Here is a 16465-nt window from a genome sequence, read left to right on the forward strand (position 1 = left end):
ACCTGAAAATCCAAATACTTCCTGAATTATTTTTGGAGCGCCCCAAATGACTCATTTCATTGATGTGGATGTATTTGCATGTCCAATCAAATTTCTGCACGTGAAATGACCCCTTGCTCTTTGGAAATAAAATCTTAAGGGTGTTTAAGAAACATCCTTGTTGCTATTTGATTTGCATGCGTCTAAATACGTAAACAGCAGTGTCACGTCCTGCGTGTGTGCTGCACCTCATTATATCGACTTGTGGGGAAGCTTTAATGAGGGGGAGATTGCCACAGAGTGCCGATGTGTGTGTGTGTGTGTGTGTGTGTGTGTGTGTGTGTGTGTGTGTGTGTGTGTGTGTGTGTGTTTCTGTGTGTGTGTTTCTGTGAGTGACTCCATGTTAGCCTTGCAAACGTCTTGTTAAATTAGGCTGCTGCGACCGAGTTGATGAGGCCTCAGCTGTTGGAGAGGAACCTGCCTGGATGTATGCGTATCGGTGACGAGCTGCAGACCAACTCGTTGAAACATATCCTCTGTCCTTGTCTGCCTCCAACTCATTTTTGGCTAAAATGAAAATCGGACCAGATTTGAGCATTTTCCCAACCCTTGCAATCAAAGTCAGCAAATGCTTGATCTTTGTAAGTCTCTCGAAAACGATCATGAGCGATTACGCTGTGCTGTGGGGTGTGTTAAGAGTTGATTTTTTTCCTCCCCCCGAGCTGCTCATGAAATGTGTCAAAAGTTTCTGATTGCAATATGTGTGCTGTGTTTGGTCTTTCTGAGTACACCACACACATAAAAGCAGTAAGAACACACATGATGATTCCTTTTTTTTCCCCTTGTCATTTGTGGGATCTCTTACCTTTTAAAAATTGGTTCGGAGGATAAAGTGCCTATGTCTGTATTCTACAGTCTGTCGAAGAAAGGACATGACAATTGATTGACGGTAAAGAATTTGACGTTAGAGCATGAAAATTGAGTGTACCCATCAGAGACCGACATAATAGTAAGCTATTGTGAAGCTGCGCTACATCCGCTCGAGGGTACAATTCCACCGGGTAGCTCCTCAAAAGAACCTTAGCATGGAAAAAAACCCCCAAAAAAAAACAAAACAAAAGAGAATTAAAATAGTGTTATGCTTCCCTGCACCCAAACGGTCTGAACAGTACCAACATTAGTATACACATGCTTTCTGCTACACTTGAAGTATTGCATGATAGCATTGGGGAAGATGCTACTTTAACTTAACAAGTTTTAATCGTAAGCATGTAATAATGCTCAATAAGTCTTCTCAAAGGCCACTTTAGCAACAGAAACGGCTGCTGATGAAAACTTGTCCAATACATTGAACCCGACTGCCATTTTTAAGTGACAGAACAGTCTTGTTTTGGTGCTACAGTAATTCCATTTTTTTTTAACCGGCGCTAAATGTCCATACATTCAACATCTTAAAGAGACGTTCCCATGTTGATACGATAGCAGCCATAGAAGACAAAATAATGAGCATATCAATGATCACGTTGTTCATTTCCATTCTCAGCGCTGAAAATTTGATGTATATTTATTTTTTTCAAATGGTCCAAGTGCTACGCCACACCACATGCAAGCTACGGTTTACCCACTGAAGTTGAATCAGAGGCAGATGCTCTGGTTGCCTTCACTTCAAATTTAGAGGATGAACCGCAGCTTGTGTGTCACACTAATGACTTGGATGGCTGAGAATCAACACAGACAACCCGTGCTTCATGAAAGTCTGGGTTTTTTTAACGTGGAAAACAAATGGAAAAAAAGGCAACGTCTTGCCTTGCATCGAACTGTTCTGCTGAGTCGCACACTTGCGCAGCAGCCGCACACATTCGGGACGAACGAAATGACATGGGCGTTGGAAAAAGGTTTAGCGGCATGATTTTGGAAGACAAAGTGAGTTTGTTGGGACACACATGCTGCAGTAATCTCCACAGTGAAATGGAGGCTAGCTCACTTGCGGCCCTCTTCGCCCTGCATTCAAATACATTATTATTATTATTCTTAATAATATTACAATAGAGTGCTATAAAATAAGGGGTTGGAGGGATTTACCTTACTGGAAGTCTTTTTTGGTTTCCTATTTTTTTTTTGTGTGTGTCATAAGGTTTCAAAAGGTATACACAGATACACATGATAAATAAGCACAGTCTATACATTTGAGAATCAACAATATGCGATCCCATATGACATGTATCATTTTAGCAAAAAAATGTAGATCACTTTTGTTGAGACACACAAAAAGCCTTGGATGCAGGTGTTAGTGCATAGGTGCCTGCAGACAAAATGAGTATTTGAGTATTGACCTGCCCTCTCCTGTCAAGAAATGACAGTCCTTTAAATAGAGATCATTTTCACACCCTCCTCGATTAACATATTACTTAAATATACCTCTATCTATATACATGACGTAAATAAGAATAGGACAAAGCATAAAAGATTGTTACCTGGTCAAGTGTCTATTAAATCACAGCGAGTTTAAGGTAAAATAAAAAGCGGAACACAGTGACATCTGATCAAAGAAAATGAAAGCAACCCCACGTGAGATAACGTTTGTATGCGTTTCAGTCTGGAGGAGCACAGGAGGGTGTGATCAATCCTCACAAATTGGAAGGAAGCTTTGAGCGGACTGCTTGAGTTTCGAGATCTGACGAGTAGGCAGAGGAGCCCCTCCGGAGCGATGGGGACGGCGAGGCTACGACAGAGTGAGTCTGATGGGGGTGGCCCGGAGAAAGCTGAATTGGAGGAGTCAAATGACCGGGAACCGAGCTACAGGTTTTGGATTTGAGAGTGGGTGAGGAGAAAGGTGAGGGGTAATAACCAGTTTCCACAGAGGAGCAAGCAGTTTGGTACCCTAAGGCCTGGGCCACCTCCTGGGGAAGAGATGAATGCGAGCTAGATAGCAGCTTTAGATCCTCAGAAAAACGACCAGGCTGTGTATCTCTTCCTGCGGTGTGTGTCTGGACCGAAGGATGTGAAGGAAGAGAGGACTGAGGCATGAGCAGGGAACTGTGGGATCCTGTGGCACTGGATGGGTCGCTGAAGTGGAAAGTCCTGCTTGTCACCGGGCTTTGAATAGTTGGGCTCGGTGCCACCGGAGTAAGGCATGGCGAGACGTTGGCTGAACCGTACTGGGCCAGGGAAGCCAAGGCAGACCTCTCCAAAGACAACTGGTGTGGAAGATATCCGGACTGGAGACTTGCCAGGCTAAAATGCCCAAGCGATGACGGTGAACCCTCGCTGGGCTGCTGGCCATTATCCCCTTTGCTTGAAGAAGAGAAGCCGTGTGGTGGGGAGTGGAGGAGGTTCAAGCCACTTGTAGTCCTGCCCCCTCCAGCAAATTGTTGCAAGGGGGTCAGTTGAGGAGGCTTGGGGGGTGGCTGATTGTAGAGAAGCTGTCCTGGCATGGGGCTGGAAGAGCCAGTAGATATTGGGCTCTGACAGCGTGTAGAAGAAATAAGTCCCTCTGTGGTGCCACCTGAAGCCCCCCCTGAAGGACCAGTTACTGCATGGCCCCCTACTGCGCCCTCTGTTGTCCTGCTGTTATGTGCAGCAATCCCTCCTCCCCCTGTCCCACTTGGACCTACCTCGATGTAGCTCGCTGCAGCTCCACTGGAAGCCCTTCCCAGAGATCCTCCTCCAAGAGTTGATATTAGACAGTCACTCGAAATGCCAATAAGGGAACCCACAGCTACTCCTCCGTTCGCTCCTCCGGAAACCTTTGATCCAAAAGAGGGTCGCCCGAGCGATCCGCTATTGGTCACTGCTACACTTAATTTTTCATAAGTCCCACCTACTGAGCCACGGGAAGTCCTCCCTAATGACCCTGCGGCAGTTGTCGAGACCAGTAAATCTCCAGAGGTCTCTCCTGCTGTCCCAACTGAAGCCCTCCCTAATGATCCTCCAGTGGTGGTTGATAACATTGATTCTAGAGAGGTCCCTTCGAATGAACCGCCAGAAGCCCTTCCTATGAATAATTCGCCAGAAGCCCTTCCTAGTGATGCAAGTGAGACCCCTCCCAAAGATCTTCTGGCTGGATCTGATACTGACACACAGGTAACACCGCCTGAGACCCCTGCTGCTGTTCTGCCACAAGCACCACCTGTTGATCCTTCAGAAACCCCTCCCGGTGATTCCCCTGAGATACCCCCCACTGATCCACCGGGAGCTGCTCCCAATCTGAAGGGTTTCAGCGTACTCGCTTCCGTCGTTGTGGCTGTAAAATCCTCACCGGCCCATCCACCGTCACCTCCGCTCGCCCCTTCCAAAGACCCTCCGACTTCTCCACTCAGAGGCCAGTCTCCTGCACCACCGCAGGCGCCGACTGCACTTCCGCTTATTCCCGACCCTGTGCTTCCACCCGTCGATGTTTGGTGGAACAAATTGGATAAAGGCGGGGTGGTGGAGCGAAAAGGCTGCTGATGCTGTGGTTGTGAGTGCAGCTGGGCCAAACTCGATGAGGGCGAACTGGATGATGAGTACGGTTTGCGAGGAAGCGCAGAGGAGCCGCTCACATTAAACCCTGACTTGTTCTCATTCAGTCCATGGTGGCCTCCACTACCTGAACCCTGTTGGCTAGAGCTAGTTGCCCCCGAACCTGATTCTACATGCTGAGCCTGAAAAGAGGCCAGTAAGGACATGTCCACACCGGTACGCCGTTTCGAAGGTGTGCTGACAGGAGAATCCCCAGCAGACCCAGGAGCTGGCGAAGACGGCCCAAAAGTGTGAAACTTCTTTTGCCGACTGGGGGGATCCTTCAGGGACCCAAGCACTGAAACCGGAGGCCTGAAGAGAGTCGGTGGAAGGTGGGGATGGTGTGTGAGAGCGATTGCGACCGAAGTGGTGGCGGCGGCCGCCTGGAGAGGCGCCTGGATTAGTGGGGCCCAGATGACAGGTGTGGGCGAAGGTGGTGTCTGGGGAGGGGCGTTCTGCAGAAGGTGGGCACAGTGGGCCATGTCCCTGTCGTGCTGCACAATTTGTTGGATGATTTCATTCTCCTGGTAGTTGAGGACACCCGAGCTGAGGTCATGCTGCACCTTATGCTGCAGGATGGAATTTTTCTTGCCTATCAACGCATACAGAGAAACAGACACACAAACAGACAGCGACAGGGGAGAAAGAAAGGGAGAGGGAAAAAACAAGAATGAGCATATCTTCAGCAGATAGTGCTCAGCTGACATTTTTTTTTTTTTTTAATGTACTCGAGCGACAACCTTATTTTACAGCATCCCTCGCCTGTGGAAGCTAGCACAAAAAGGGTACAGAGGAATCACAGCAAAATGCTCAAGAAAGAGATAATGAGATTGCAGAATGCAACGGGGAAGACAAACAGAGTGGAGACAAAGAGAAACAGCAATAAAGACAGGTGGGATAGAAACCACCCAGAAACGAGGAAGCATGACAGCCTCAAACAGGAGTCGGTTTATGTCTCAGTAGCTCTGACTGTGCGATTCCATAGACAAACAAACCCTTATGCAAGTGGATGCATATTCATTTGGGTGGCTTTTGGACCAAAAAAGAAGAAATCTAAAATCAAACTAACTGACTGACTGAATGAATGAATATATCTGTCATGGGGATCATCATGAGTAAAGTGGAGTAAACAAATAAATAAAGAAACAAATCCTGATAAGGTCATTCAAATTCGAATATTATCTTCCGTGGGCAATTCGGTAAATACGCGAATAAATGCAATTATTTCATTATTTTTCCATTTATACACATTTCAACATGTCAATTCATCAAGATATAATATGATATATTACATTTTTGTCAGGTAACATAAAAATCAACACTGTCACAGTTGATTTGTTTGGGACCAACAGGTGGCTCTGTTGGGCTCCTCCTACAGCGGCACACCTGTTGGTCATCATGTCATTAGTAGGCTTTCTGTTAAAAGGACTCCCGACCACTTGGTGTCGGGTCATTGTGTCTGTTGCTTCTGTCGGTTTGTGTTTGTCAAGTCATATTTTTTGCTTCTGCCATGGGTTTTGTTGTTACTTTGAATTCTTGTTGTTTTCAGGACTTTGCTTGTTTGGGATTTGGTTTTCTCAGTGTTTGATTAATACATTTTGTCAAGTTCACCCTGCTCCTCCCTCTTGCCTGCTTTTTGGGGTCCTCCACCACCATCTTTAGTGACAAACAAAAAGCATAGTAGGGCAGCAACACTACCGTAATTGACTTTTTTTTTTTTAAATCCTAAAATTCTTGACAATGACATGACCTTTCAATGTTCCAAAAATATACCTCAACCCCCCCAAAATGAGAAGACAACAAATGTTTCTTGTTATATATCGTGATTTACCGCATGTGATGATTTCAGGGTTTAAGGATGTTTTTTACAGCAGCTGTTCTGAGGTTTTACTTGATTTGGAATTGTTATTGGCTTGTCAACACCGCTCTCAAAGTCAAGTCTGTCAAGGACTGCCAAGGTCAAACAGACTAGATGACTCCACCCTCCCTCAGAAACTGCACAAAGCCCTGACCTCTAAGTCCATTAGCTGTAATCGAGCGGTGACAGGGTCAATTCGTAGGCCTGCCATTCTCAATTCCAGCCTGAATAACCCCAAGATATTCCAAATGCAATTAGATGCAGAACAAGCCGTCCGTTATGACTGGTTGCTATATGCGGCTGGAGCGCTTCCTCCGAGGACAACCCCCAATCCACCTGCTTGCTAATCGCTCGCAAAACCTCTAATCAGATTGTGCAAGTCCATCAAGTAAGTCATTAATTTGTGCGTCAGCGCTATACGGTGCGCCGGTGACTTTATTAAGGGAGAGAGGGACGTACAGGCAGGATAAAGGGCTGTACACAGGAGACCATCTCGAAGATCACTATCAGCCCGCCGTATATTTTCAAGGCAGCCATTTGCGACAAAGAGTCTCCCCCGCCTATAAGCAATGTCTCTATCCTCCCTGCTAAACATAGCCGAGGATAAAAACCGAGCAGGCGAGTGACGGCTGAGTGATGATACGGACGTGCCTCTCATTGTGAATATTTTATTTGCGCAGGGCTTTGAGTAGACTGATGGATATGCTGAGAATATCAATTGTCTGCAATGTGGAGCAAACGGGGAACTCAAAAGCTTTGACCGAAGTTTTCAACGGCTTGGCCGAGTGCTCAAACGTGATGTTGGCTCAACAATTTCCACAAAAGGGGATGGCAGGGTGGAGAAGTCGCTGACGGAGGTCTTATTAAATTAAAATTTTGCTCCCTGTGCAGGTCAAAGTAAAGTCTGTTAGTTTTTTATTTTGTTATGTGCTCTCTGTTATGTAGAAGAGTATTTAATTGTAATGCTCGTCACTATAAATTGCTGACATATAGTCGAACAAAGATACATTATTTGGAGTAAATATATAATCAATTTTTTTGAACCGTTGTGTGCAATTGGATAATTTCCCATGGCAGACTTGATGATTGCTTATGGTACACGGGGCCATCACTGTCGTCAACCATCATTCATGAAAATGAGAAGGAGAAAACACTACCAAGAGCTGGACTGATTTTATAAATGTAACATATTGTATTTTAGTTCTTCTTTCTCGATATCATTATTTATTCACTTGTTTAGTTAAATATAGCCTTAAAAGGAATCAGAATTTAGTCCATTAAAATGATCCAAATGTACTGTATGTATATAACAATATGTACTTTTATAAATGTGAAAACTTTGTCCCCAATAGTCTCCTTGTACTCAATACAGTAAATTAAGGCTCGATCGGGATTTGTGTGTTAGGTTTAGGGTTGGTGGAAATGTGGACATAAGAGACAAATCCTTACCAATCCTGTCCAGTCTGTCCAAGGCAACTGTCTCAAAGGCCCGTCGCATCATGGGATACTCCTCCAGGACCTCGTTGAAGTTGTCCACCGACAGCGAGTAGAGACGACAGTACGTGTCGGCTCGCACGCTGGCCGTACGTCTGCCGCGAGTCAACAAACAAATCTCTGCAATGAACCCAAACAAAACAAACAAAAAGACATTTGTGATTTCATTGGTATCCCATCATTAGCCGTTAATATGCTATGGCCCCGGCCACACCAAGCCACGTGGTCAAACGTGAGTGAACTAGACAAAAAAAAAAAAATCGCTGATGTGACTGTTTCTGTCAGTTTTTCGGGCAGGCCCACGTGGGTCCAGTCTCTCCCTCATCGGTGACAGCCATTCGGCATCGAGAACGTAATTTCCACATCACACACTGCCAAATTGTGTAAAATGTAAATGAAAGCAACACACACATACCACACACATACACAGACATGCACAGCATGGTGATTGGTGAAATAAAAACAATACGAGACACATAATTGAAGTCTGTGGGACTGAAAGGTATAAAACAGTTTTGTTTTTTTCAGTATTTTGGTTGTGTGTAAGTTGCACAACTTACACACAACCAGGACTTAGACGCAGGACCAGTAACTCCGTTCTCAATGCTGTTTGGCTGTCACTGACAACTTGGACAAACTGAGTGGACCTAAAATACTGACAGCAGCTGACTGATGGACTCACACGTGCCCTCCTTTGTTACTGCATTAATTTTTTTTAACAGGCAAAAAACGTGATTTTTTTTTTCCAGTGTAAAGAGCTCTCTTGCCTAAAAATTACCATTCAAGGACGACACAAAGCTACTGAACAGCAAACCAACATCAAGTACTAGAACTGATTTTGTGCTTTTTTTTTTAAATTTATTATTATTTTTTTTTTTTTATTTTTTTTACAAGAATCAACTCACAAAAAAATGTAATATTATTCAACAACTGTTTGTCATGCATGCCATTCCAAATCTGCAAAAAATTATTCGTCCTACTCATGTAGTAGTAGTACGGGGCAGTAAACAAGCCTGTCATGATTCGGTTTGGGACCAACAGGTGGCACTGTAGGGCTCTCCCTGCAGCTGCACACCTGTTGGTCATTATGTAATTAGTGTTTTAAAAAGACTCCCAGCCCGAACACTCGGTGTCGGGTCATTGTTGCTTTTTGCTGCTGTCATGTTTGTTTGTCAGTCATGTTTAGGTCATGTTTAGGTCATGTTTTTGTTATTGATAGTTTTGAGCTTCAGTCATGGTTTTTGTTTGATACTTTGGACTTTGTTTGTTTAGGATTTAGTTTTCTGTGTTTTATCAATACACTTCTTCAAATACACCCTGCTCCTCCCTCCTGCCTGCTTTTTGGGGTCCACCACCACCTCGCAACCGTGACAAAGCCAGTGCAAGTGCAACTAAACCATGTCTGCTACCTAGTGGTGAATAGTATATTACAGCTCAAAACTAACACAAGCGCGCACACACACACACACACACACACACACACACACATTCCAATGAGTTTTGGAATGGTCATTATAGCATTGCTAAAATAACACATTTTGCGACTTTTACACACTACTGTAATGTATGACCATCAATCTATAGCATTCTCATTCATGACGGTTGCGGGGGAGCTCATCTGGCTTGGACGGACAGGTGGGGTGCACCCTAAATTGGTCGGCAGTCAATTGCACATAGATAAACATTTACACTCATATTCAAACCACAGCTTCCCTTAAATAGTGAGATCTGTCAGATGTCATCTGCCATAGCTACTCAAGAAACTAATGGTCCATTTAACAGGTTTGCACTCAGTTTGCACATCTGCCTATACAGTGTGCAATTACATGTATGCATGTGTCTGTGTGCGTGTGTGTGTGTGTGTGTGTGTGTGTGTGTGCTGCTGTCTGCACAGAATGAGTATGCATGCATGATCGCGAGCCGCTGTCGCATGTTTTATTCATGAGAGCTTTGCAGTGTAAGTGGCGGTGATAATAGAGGCTATATATTCTATATATATGCATATGGAGATATGAATGCACCTACGAGGATGCCGTAGATGCTAACTTTTGGGTTATTTCATTGTATTTGGTGTGTGTGTGTGTGGGTGTGTGTCCATTTCATCCAATATCTCTTTAGCTTCTCCTGCTATCCCACTCTCTGTTTCTCAGAAAGCCATTTCCCGTTTATCCCCTTCATATTCCGTATGTTGGCAAACACACCTCCCACACGGATTTCTGGTGCGCACGAGGCCACGTCTCTTTTAATCAATAAAAACATTTGCAACGCCGGCTGCTGTTTACGTTTGGCTGCGAGGGTATGATGGTGGCGCGTGAGAATGCGGGCGCGAGGTGAAGCACAATGCTGAGGCTGCGTTAAAGGCTGCTAACAATCAGGGCCCATCACATCAATGCTCTTCACCGCCACGACCCATTTTGCTGGGGAAAAAGGCCGTAGGCTTCTCGCTTTAACTTTCTCACCTGCGTCACTTCTTATCTAGAGTAATTTGATTATTTACAGTGGTTAGCAAGTCTGCCTCACAGTGTCTGATGTTTGAGATGTGGGGAGGCAAAGCTAAAGTAAGAACTGCTTAAGAAGCAGCCATTTCATAGTAACTCCAGTGTGTGCATTTTTGTTAGGGTTGGAGCTCGAATTCAATTTTCATGGAGAAGAGAACCATATTTGGTAAAGACAACAGCACTTTGTATACAGCGATGGTTGTTTTAAAGTGCTTAATATATACAGTTGAGTTGAGTTGAGAATGGGTTCAAATTGGAACTCTCAACTCAACTCAACTGGAACTGGAACTCAACACTATTAGAGAGTAGAACAGGAAATGTCCTGAACACTCAGCTCAGATGAATTCATTTCTTAAGCTTTCATGATTGAAAAGTTTCTGATATTGGCTGTTACCATTTCCAGCTGGGAAAGGCTCCAGCTCCCCTGTAAGTCTCACGAGGACAACTGCAATAGAAAATGGGTGGACAGTGTCGAAAAACACTAAAAAAGAAATGTTTGGTGGTACGTCTTGATCATAATGTACAGAATCCTAAATTCTAATGGAGTGCAAAGTAGTTTTGAGAATATGCGATGGGCAGGGAAGGCAGAATGTGAGTGAGGAACATCAAGTGCAGATGAAAAGAGGAGATGGCTGAGCAGAACATGGCCAAGTGGAGAAGACAGCTGTGAATAGGCGAGTATAAAAATACCCGTGTGTGTGTGTGTGTGTGTGTGTGTGTGTGTGTGTGTGTGTGTGTGTGTGTGCGCGTGCACTGTAAGTGGTTGCTAGCGGGGCAGCCCTGGCTGTAGTTGCGCCGGCAGCGCTCCGGTAATCCCCTCTGGAGAGGAGCACCGCAGCGCTGTATTAAATCCTCTTGTCCTGTGGCTTTCTGGATGAAGCCGGCGGGGCAAAGATGAGCTGTTAGGGATGCAGGCTGTCAGCCCTCCGGCCTCGTGGACGTGTCTTTGCACACAAGTCAAGCTCACACACTTGGCGGGACCGGACGAGAGCGCGGCGAAGAAAGAATTATCTGCGGTTGCGTTAGGAGCCACAGCAAACCCTCTCAAGGCGAAACAATAAGATACCTTGGAGCAAGACTAATATCCTGAAACAGGGTCTTGAATAAGAGAGACTGCAAAATAGGATGAAGCTAACATGCAATAAATACAAAAGGGCAACAGTAGAAACTTGAAAAGTTTTCCGGTGTCAGACTGTCATCATCAAAAAACAACAAAAAAAAACCAAAAAAACACATGCAGGTCGGTCAGTGATTGGTTGCCTAGATTGATGAGTCATCTCAATAATATATAACACTGTCATCAAACTACAAACAAATTCAAATGACATCATAGAGGAGGCATTAGAAGATATTCAAATCTAATCTAAACAGGTAAAAAAAGATTAAGATGTTGCATGTTGGTACACACACACACACATATATATATATATATACCTGTATATGCGTGTGCCACTGCTAATTTACAAATGTATCTTCTTGTGTCAACTGTTCTTGATCAGTCAGATCAAAAAAACAAATAAAAATGCAAAAATGACTGCAGCGTTCACCTCTCCGTGGCTTCTGCGGACGTTTTTATGCGTTACAATCATTCGATTTATGAATGGAGCTGCTCCTGCATGCTTACTCACACGCTTACTTGTGACTCATCGCAACGCTCCCAAAATAGGCACAAGGACCGATTCAATGCCGCTGCCTGCGTTTTGCCAGTCGCGCTATCAAAACCTAAGTCCGTTGTCTTCTTTTTCCATCCTCATCTACAATCGTACATTTCTGTGCTGTCTGGAGCAACAATGAGATGATTCGTAACCAGCTGCCGACTGTCATTAGGGGCTGCGACAGATCCAGTGAACACCACACCAGTCGCAATACAAGATAACCGGCTGTAGACATCTCATTACATGTGATATCGTCCAATGAGAAGCAGCGTTTAGAGAGTGGGGGTCGGACGGGTGGGGGTGGAGGGGGGCATTCTCCGCAAATGAGGGGGAAAATGAATGTGGCTTTGCAATGAATTTTCCCATCGTGTCTGCTGGTGTATCTGGCCTGGCGGAGATATTCGCCCGCCAACGTGTCTGGCGAGAGGCCAATCTTTTTCTTCCACACTTATGAGACAAAGCATTCATCAAAATTGAATGACACCAAGGAAAATTGGATCTTGCTCGATGAAAAAATAACAAGAAGAGGAGCAGAGACAGAATGTTCTCTGACCTTGGTGAGAGCACGCCAAGGTCGAAGCTACCCATTAGTGTCTACACCAGCACTTAAACACCGGTGTGACAAGCGGGAGCGATAGAGTATGAATGGGCTCTATCAGTGGCCACGGTGTTGTTTTAGTGAACTACAGATGGAGGGTGAGGCATCGTTTAGGAGGAAGGCCATTATTTTGGGTATATTAAGATTCGGAATGTATCACAACTCAAGTGAAAAAGGACTGGAGGTCAAAATTAAATAGGATTTAACGACAGGAATAAGGATCAAGCTCTGCCACAAGGAGTTGTTGACATCCATCCAAGATGGTGGCAAAACACTTTTTTAAATGACAAAGTGCTTTGGCCTGAGGACAAAGCTGTGAATTTTCTACTTGACAGTGAATACTGGAGCATAATCGAGAAATAGGCGAATTTGCGAATGCCAAACTATGTATATGCCGGAGTTCATTGCATATTATAGAAAAGGAGAGCAAAGTGGTCGAGTGGTTTGCACATCTGCCTTATTCTGCAATGCAATGTCCGCATAGCTCCACGCGGCATGATTTCCGGGACATCATTTCAGCAACCACGCACCTCTGTGTGGTGCCCGCATTGCCCAAATTGTCCACACCGCACACCAAAAATTTTGTGCGAAAAAACATGGCCGCCCGGTGGACAACTGGTTGGCGCGTCGACCTCACAGTGCGGAGGTACCAGGTTCCAGTCCAGCTCCGGCCTTCCTATGTGGAGTTTGCATGTTCTCCCCGGGCCTGCGTGGGTTTTCTCTGGGTACTCCGGTTTCCTCCCACAATCCAAAAACATGCGTGGCAGGCTGACTGAACACTCCAAATTGTCCCTCAGTGTGAGTGTGAGCGCGGATGGTTGTTTGTCTATGTGTGCCCTGCGATTGGGTGGCAACCGGTTCAGGGTGTCCCCCGCCTACTGCCCGAAGACAGCTGGGATAGACTCCAGCACGCCGCCGACCCTTGTGAGGATAAAGCGGATCAGAAAATGGATGGATGGCTGGATGGTAGGAAACTGTTCACCCCCAACTGCTGCTGTCCGTGAAATGTATTGAATAAAATCGAAAAAAAAAATCCACATGTATTGGAGTGAAGTAGATGCTGCTCACATCTTCACATCTCCATCTGTTTGAGCGAAAAAATCTGGAACACTCAGGCCCAAATCCAACCCATTTTCCCTATTCTATTTGTATCTTTCTGTGAGGAAACAAGATCTTCATTTTCTCTTTTTCGCCTGAGAACCACTCAACTTACAAGATACTTGACGCTCAGTGTGTCATTCATAACAGGGCTACATGCTCTACGGACAAACAACGATCGCTCCGTCATTGTTTATCGACTTTCTCTTGACTGCATCCGCTTTGGAGGCAGGGCAGGAGAAAAAAAGCGCCGCAAAAGTTGGTCAATAAAGCTGTCTCTTCATGAGGTAACGCACTCGCCAGACAGGCTGAACCGATTCAGGATATACAACATACAGTACATGCTGTTTTTGCCCTTTTAGATACTCAAAGACAACAAAAATTCCTAAAGTATGCTCTTCTCTCCATTAAAAAAAAAAAAAAAAGTGAATATTCTTTTTTTGGTGTGGGGGTGGGGGGGGGTTACTACGTAAGCGTGGAACTGCCAATGTGGAATCAACATTTTAGACTGGCAAATACATTTGAACGTACTTTAAACACATGTGAACGTACTTGTAAGCTAAATGCTAAAATGTGTTCCTATAATGCCACTGGGTAATGATTTGCACATGCGCAAGTCAAGAAAATGCTATTATTTAGCATTTAGCCATAAATTGCATTGTACCATGATACCAAAAATGAAGTGAGTGACCATTGGTTGTTCGTAACTTTTATGATTCATTGGGAATGCCAAGATGGCGGACAGTCTGGGGCGATGCTCCTGCTGCTTTGGCGTTGTTTTCTATTCCCAGTGCTTGGGGCTATTCTGACTGGGTCTTTGCTGGTTATGACCACCGATCTTGATGAGTTTTTGAGGTGAGTTTTTTCACTCGTAGCTGAGGATAGCTTTCAGGGCCGAAAATGCAAATGAATGAATTTGTGAATAGCGAACTGGCAAACAGGTTCAGATTCTCTCTTTGCACCTGACACGCCATTCATGAGTAACACTTACAGACTTTTCAGTTTTGATTGATGGTGGTGTCCAATGGCAATCATGTCCAAATACCATTCATTATAAAGTAAAACAAAATACACAATAATTTCTAGTTCTCAATCTTTGTTTCCTTGTGGTAAAACAACAGCGTTTGGGGGCAGGGGGAATATTCCCATTTTGTGGAATCAATCCCTGACAATTCTTTTTTTCTGTAAAGGCACACTTTTGATCCAGCTCCTAAAACCTGCATCGTTCAGAAAAGCAAACATTGGCCTTTGAGTGCGTGCATTTTTGCCTCGGTGTGCACCGCAGCCATCTTCTGTGCCGACAGGGGTGCATGGATGTGAATTAATGAGCGAGTGCATGCGCGTGGGCCTGCTTGGACTGTGATAATGTGGCCGTTTCCAGCAGCTCTGCTCTGGTCTGGCAACGCTCACCTGGGCTCCAGCTCTCCCGCTTGTCAGCTCGCATCTGTCTCCTACACACTGTAACAGCCCCGCTCGACCTCCCGAGCCAGGCCAATGGACACACTCTCCGCCACCCCAGAAAAAAATCAAGCGTGGCAGCCTTCCTGATTTCCACGAATTGCAAGGTGACCAGATGTGTTTGTTTTAGAGGAACCTAAGAAATGTCATTTCAGTGGATATATATTCTTGGGCTACTTTTTCCTTAATATTCATCAATTTTCTTTTGAATTAAAACACAACTTAAATGACTTGGCTTTGCTTTTTGCAGGGAAAGTTACTTTATTAGTATTACGGCTGGGCGATAATTCAATATCAATATGTATCATGATAGACGTGATTAATATCAATCGAAAATCCATTCGATAAAATGTTCATTGGAAAAAAAAGTAAAATTTTGTTTCTTATTTTCAGAAAAAAACATAATTATTAATATTGACTAATATAGTAGATTATTATTGTGAAACTTTTTTTTTTTCATTTTTCAGCCCGGTTTATTTCATCTTTATATTGACCAGTTGATTTGACTTTTTCATAGTTGTGTTCACTTCTTATTAAAGAGTATCATATGCAAAAATAAAATGATCCTTCTTTTCAATAGTTCCAATAATTGAATAAAAATCTATCGAAAAATATGAAAACTTAATTCCATTAATTTCGCAAAACAAGTAGGGTGGTACTGTATATGCTACATGGTATATTTTGGTATTTGCTGGTCTCTCACATTGTCTTAAATTACTAACAAAGGGCACAGAAAACATCTTATCTAGGCACAAAAATACATCTATGACTTTGTAAAATCTGTATCAATGGTAATAAAGGATATGGGTAACTCTCTGTCGTGGAAATAAAGCAAAGCCACCATGCGAGAAAACACAAGGCCCAGGGCACCAAGGAATAACAGCAGGCACTCTGAACCCGATGAGTCAAAATTTGTAATATCTGGCTCCAGCAGAAGGCACTTTGCTTGCCGGAGGGCTGGAGAGCTACAAATAAGAGGCCATGGCCGAGCATGGTGGACAATCTTGGCAGGTCTCAAGCTGCTTTGCTAAAAAAAAAAAAAAAAAATTGGGGGAGCCTGGGCAGTGCAGACACGTCAAACAATAGCAGCATGGTAGTGTTTGATCGATTCACTTTGGAAGCCAACCATCAAGATGGAGTTTGACAGAAGTGGCTGCAAGCGGAGCACAGGACAAAGGAGGCCAGCAGCAGATGGTTTGGCCCCCGATGGCAACTGACCCTTTACTGAATCATGCTTGCCTCGCTGGTAAACTAATAAGTCACGTGGCTCCTTGCAATATAAACATGGACGTATACAACATGTTGACTAATCTACTATATATATATA

General features: G+C 44.3%; 1 protein-coding gene across 1 annotated transcript in view; it reads right to left on the minus strand.

The window, feature by feature from the left end:
* Positions 1-358: 358 nt before the first annotated feature.
* hcn4 (hyperpolarization activated cyclic nucleotide-gated potassium channel 4) overlaps positions 359-16465 on the minus strand; it is an 80325-nt gene continuing 64218 nt past the window's right edge. The window contains exons 7-8 of the mRNA XM_019866681.1: positions 7787-7951; positions 359-5071 (exon numbers count right to left, since the gene is read on the minus strand). Coding sequence (XP_019722240.1) covers positions 2607-5071; positions 7787-7951 — 2630 coding nt within the window. The 3' untranslated portion in view covers positions 359-2606. The remainder of the gene's footprint in view (positions 5072-7786; positions 7952-16465) is intronic.

Source organism: Hippocampus comes, unplaced genomic scaffold (assembly GCF_001891065.2).
Source record: "Hippocampus comes isolate QL1 unplaced genomic scaffold, H_comes_QL1_v1.1 scaffold82, whole genome shotgun sequence".
Classification (NCBI taxonomy): Eukaryota; Metazoa; Chordata; class Actinopteri; order Syngnathiformes; family Syngnathidae; genus Hippocampus; species Hippocampus comes.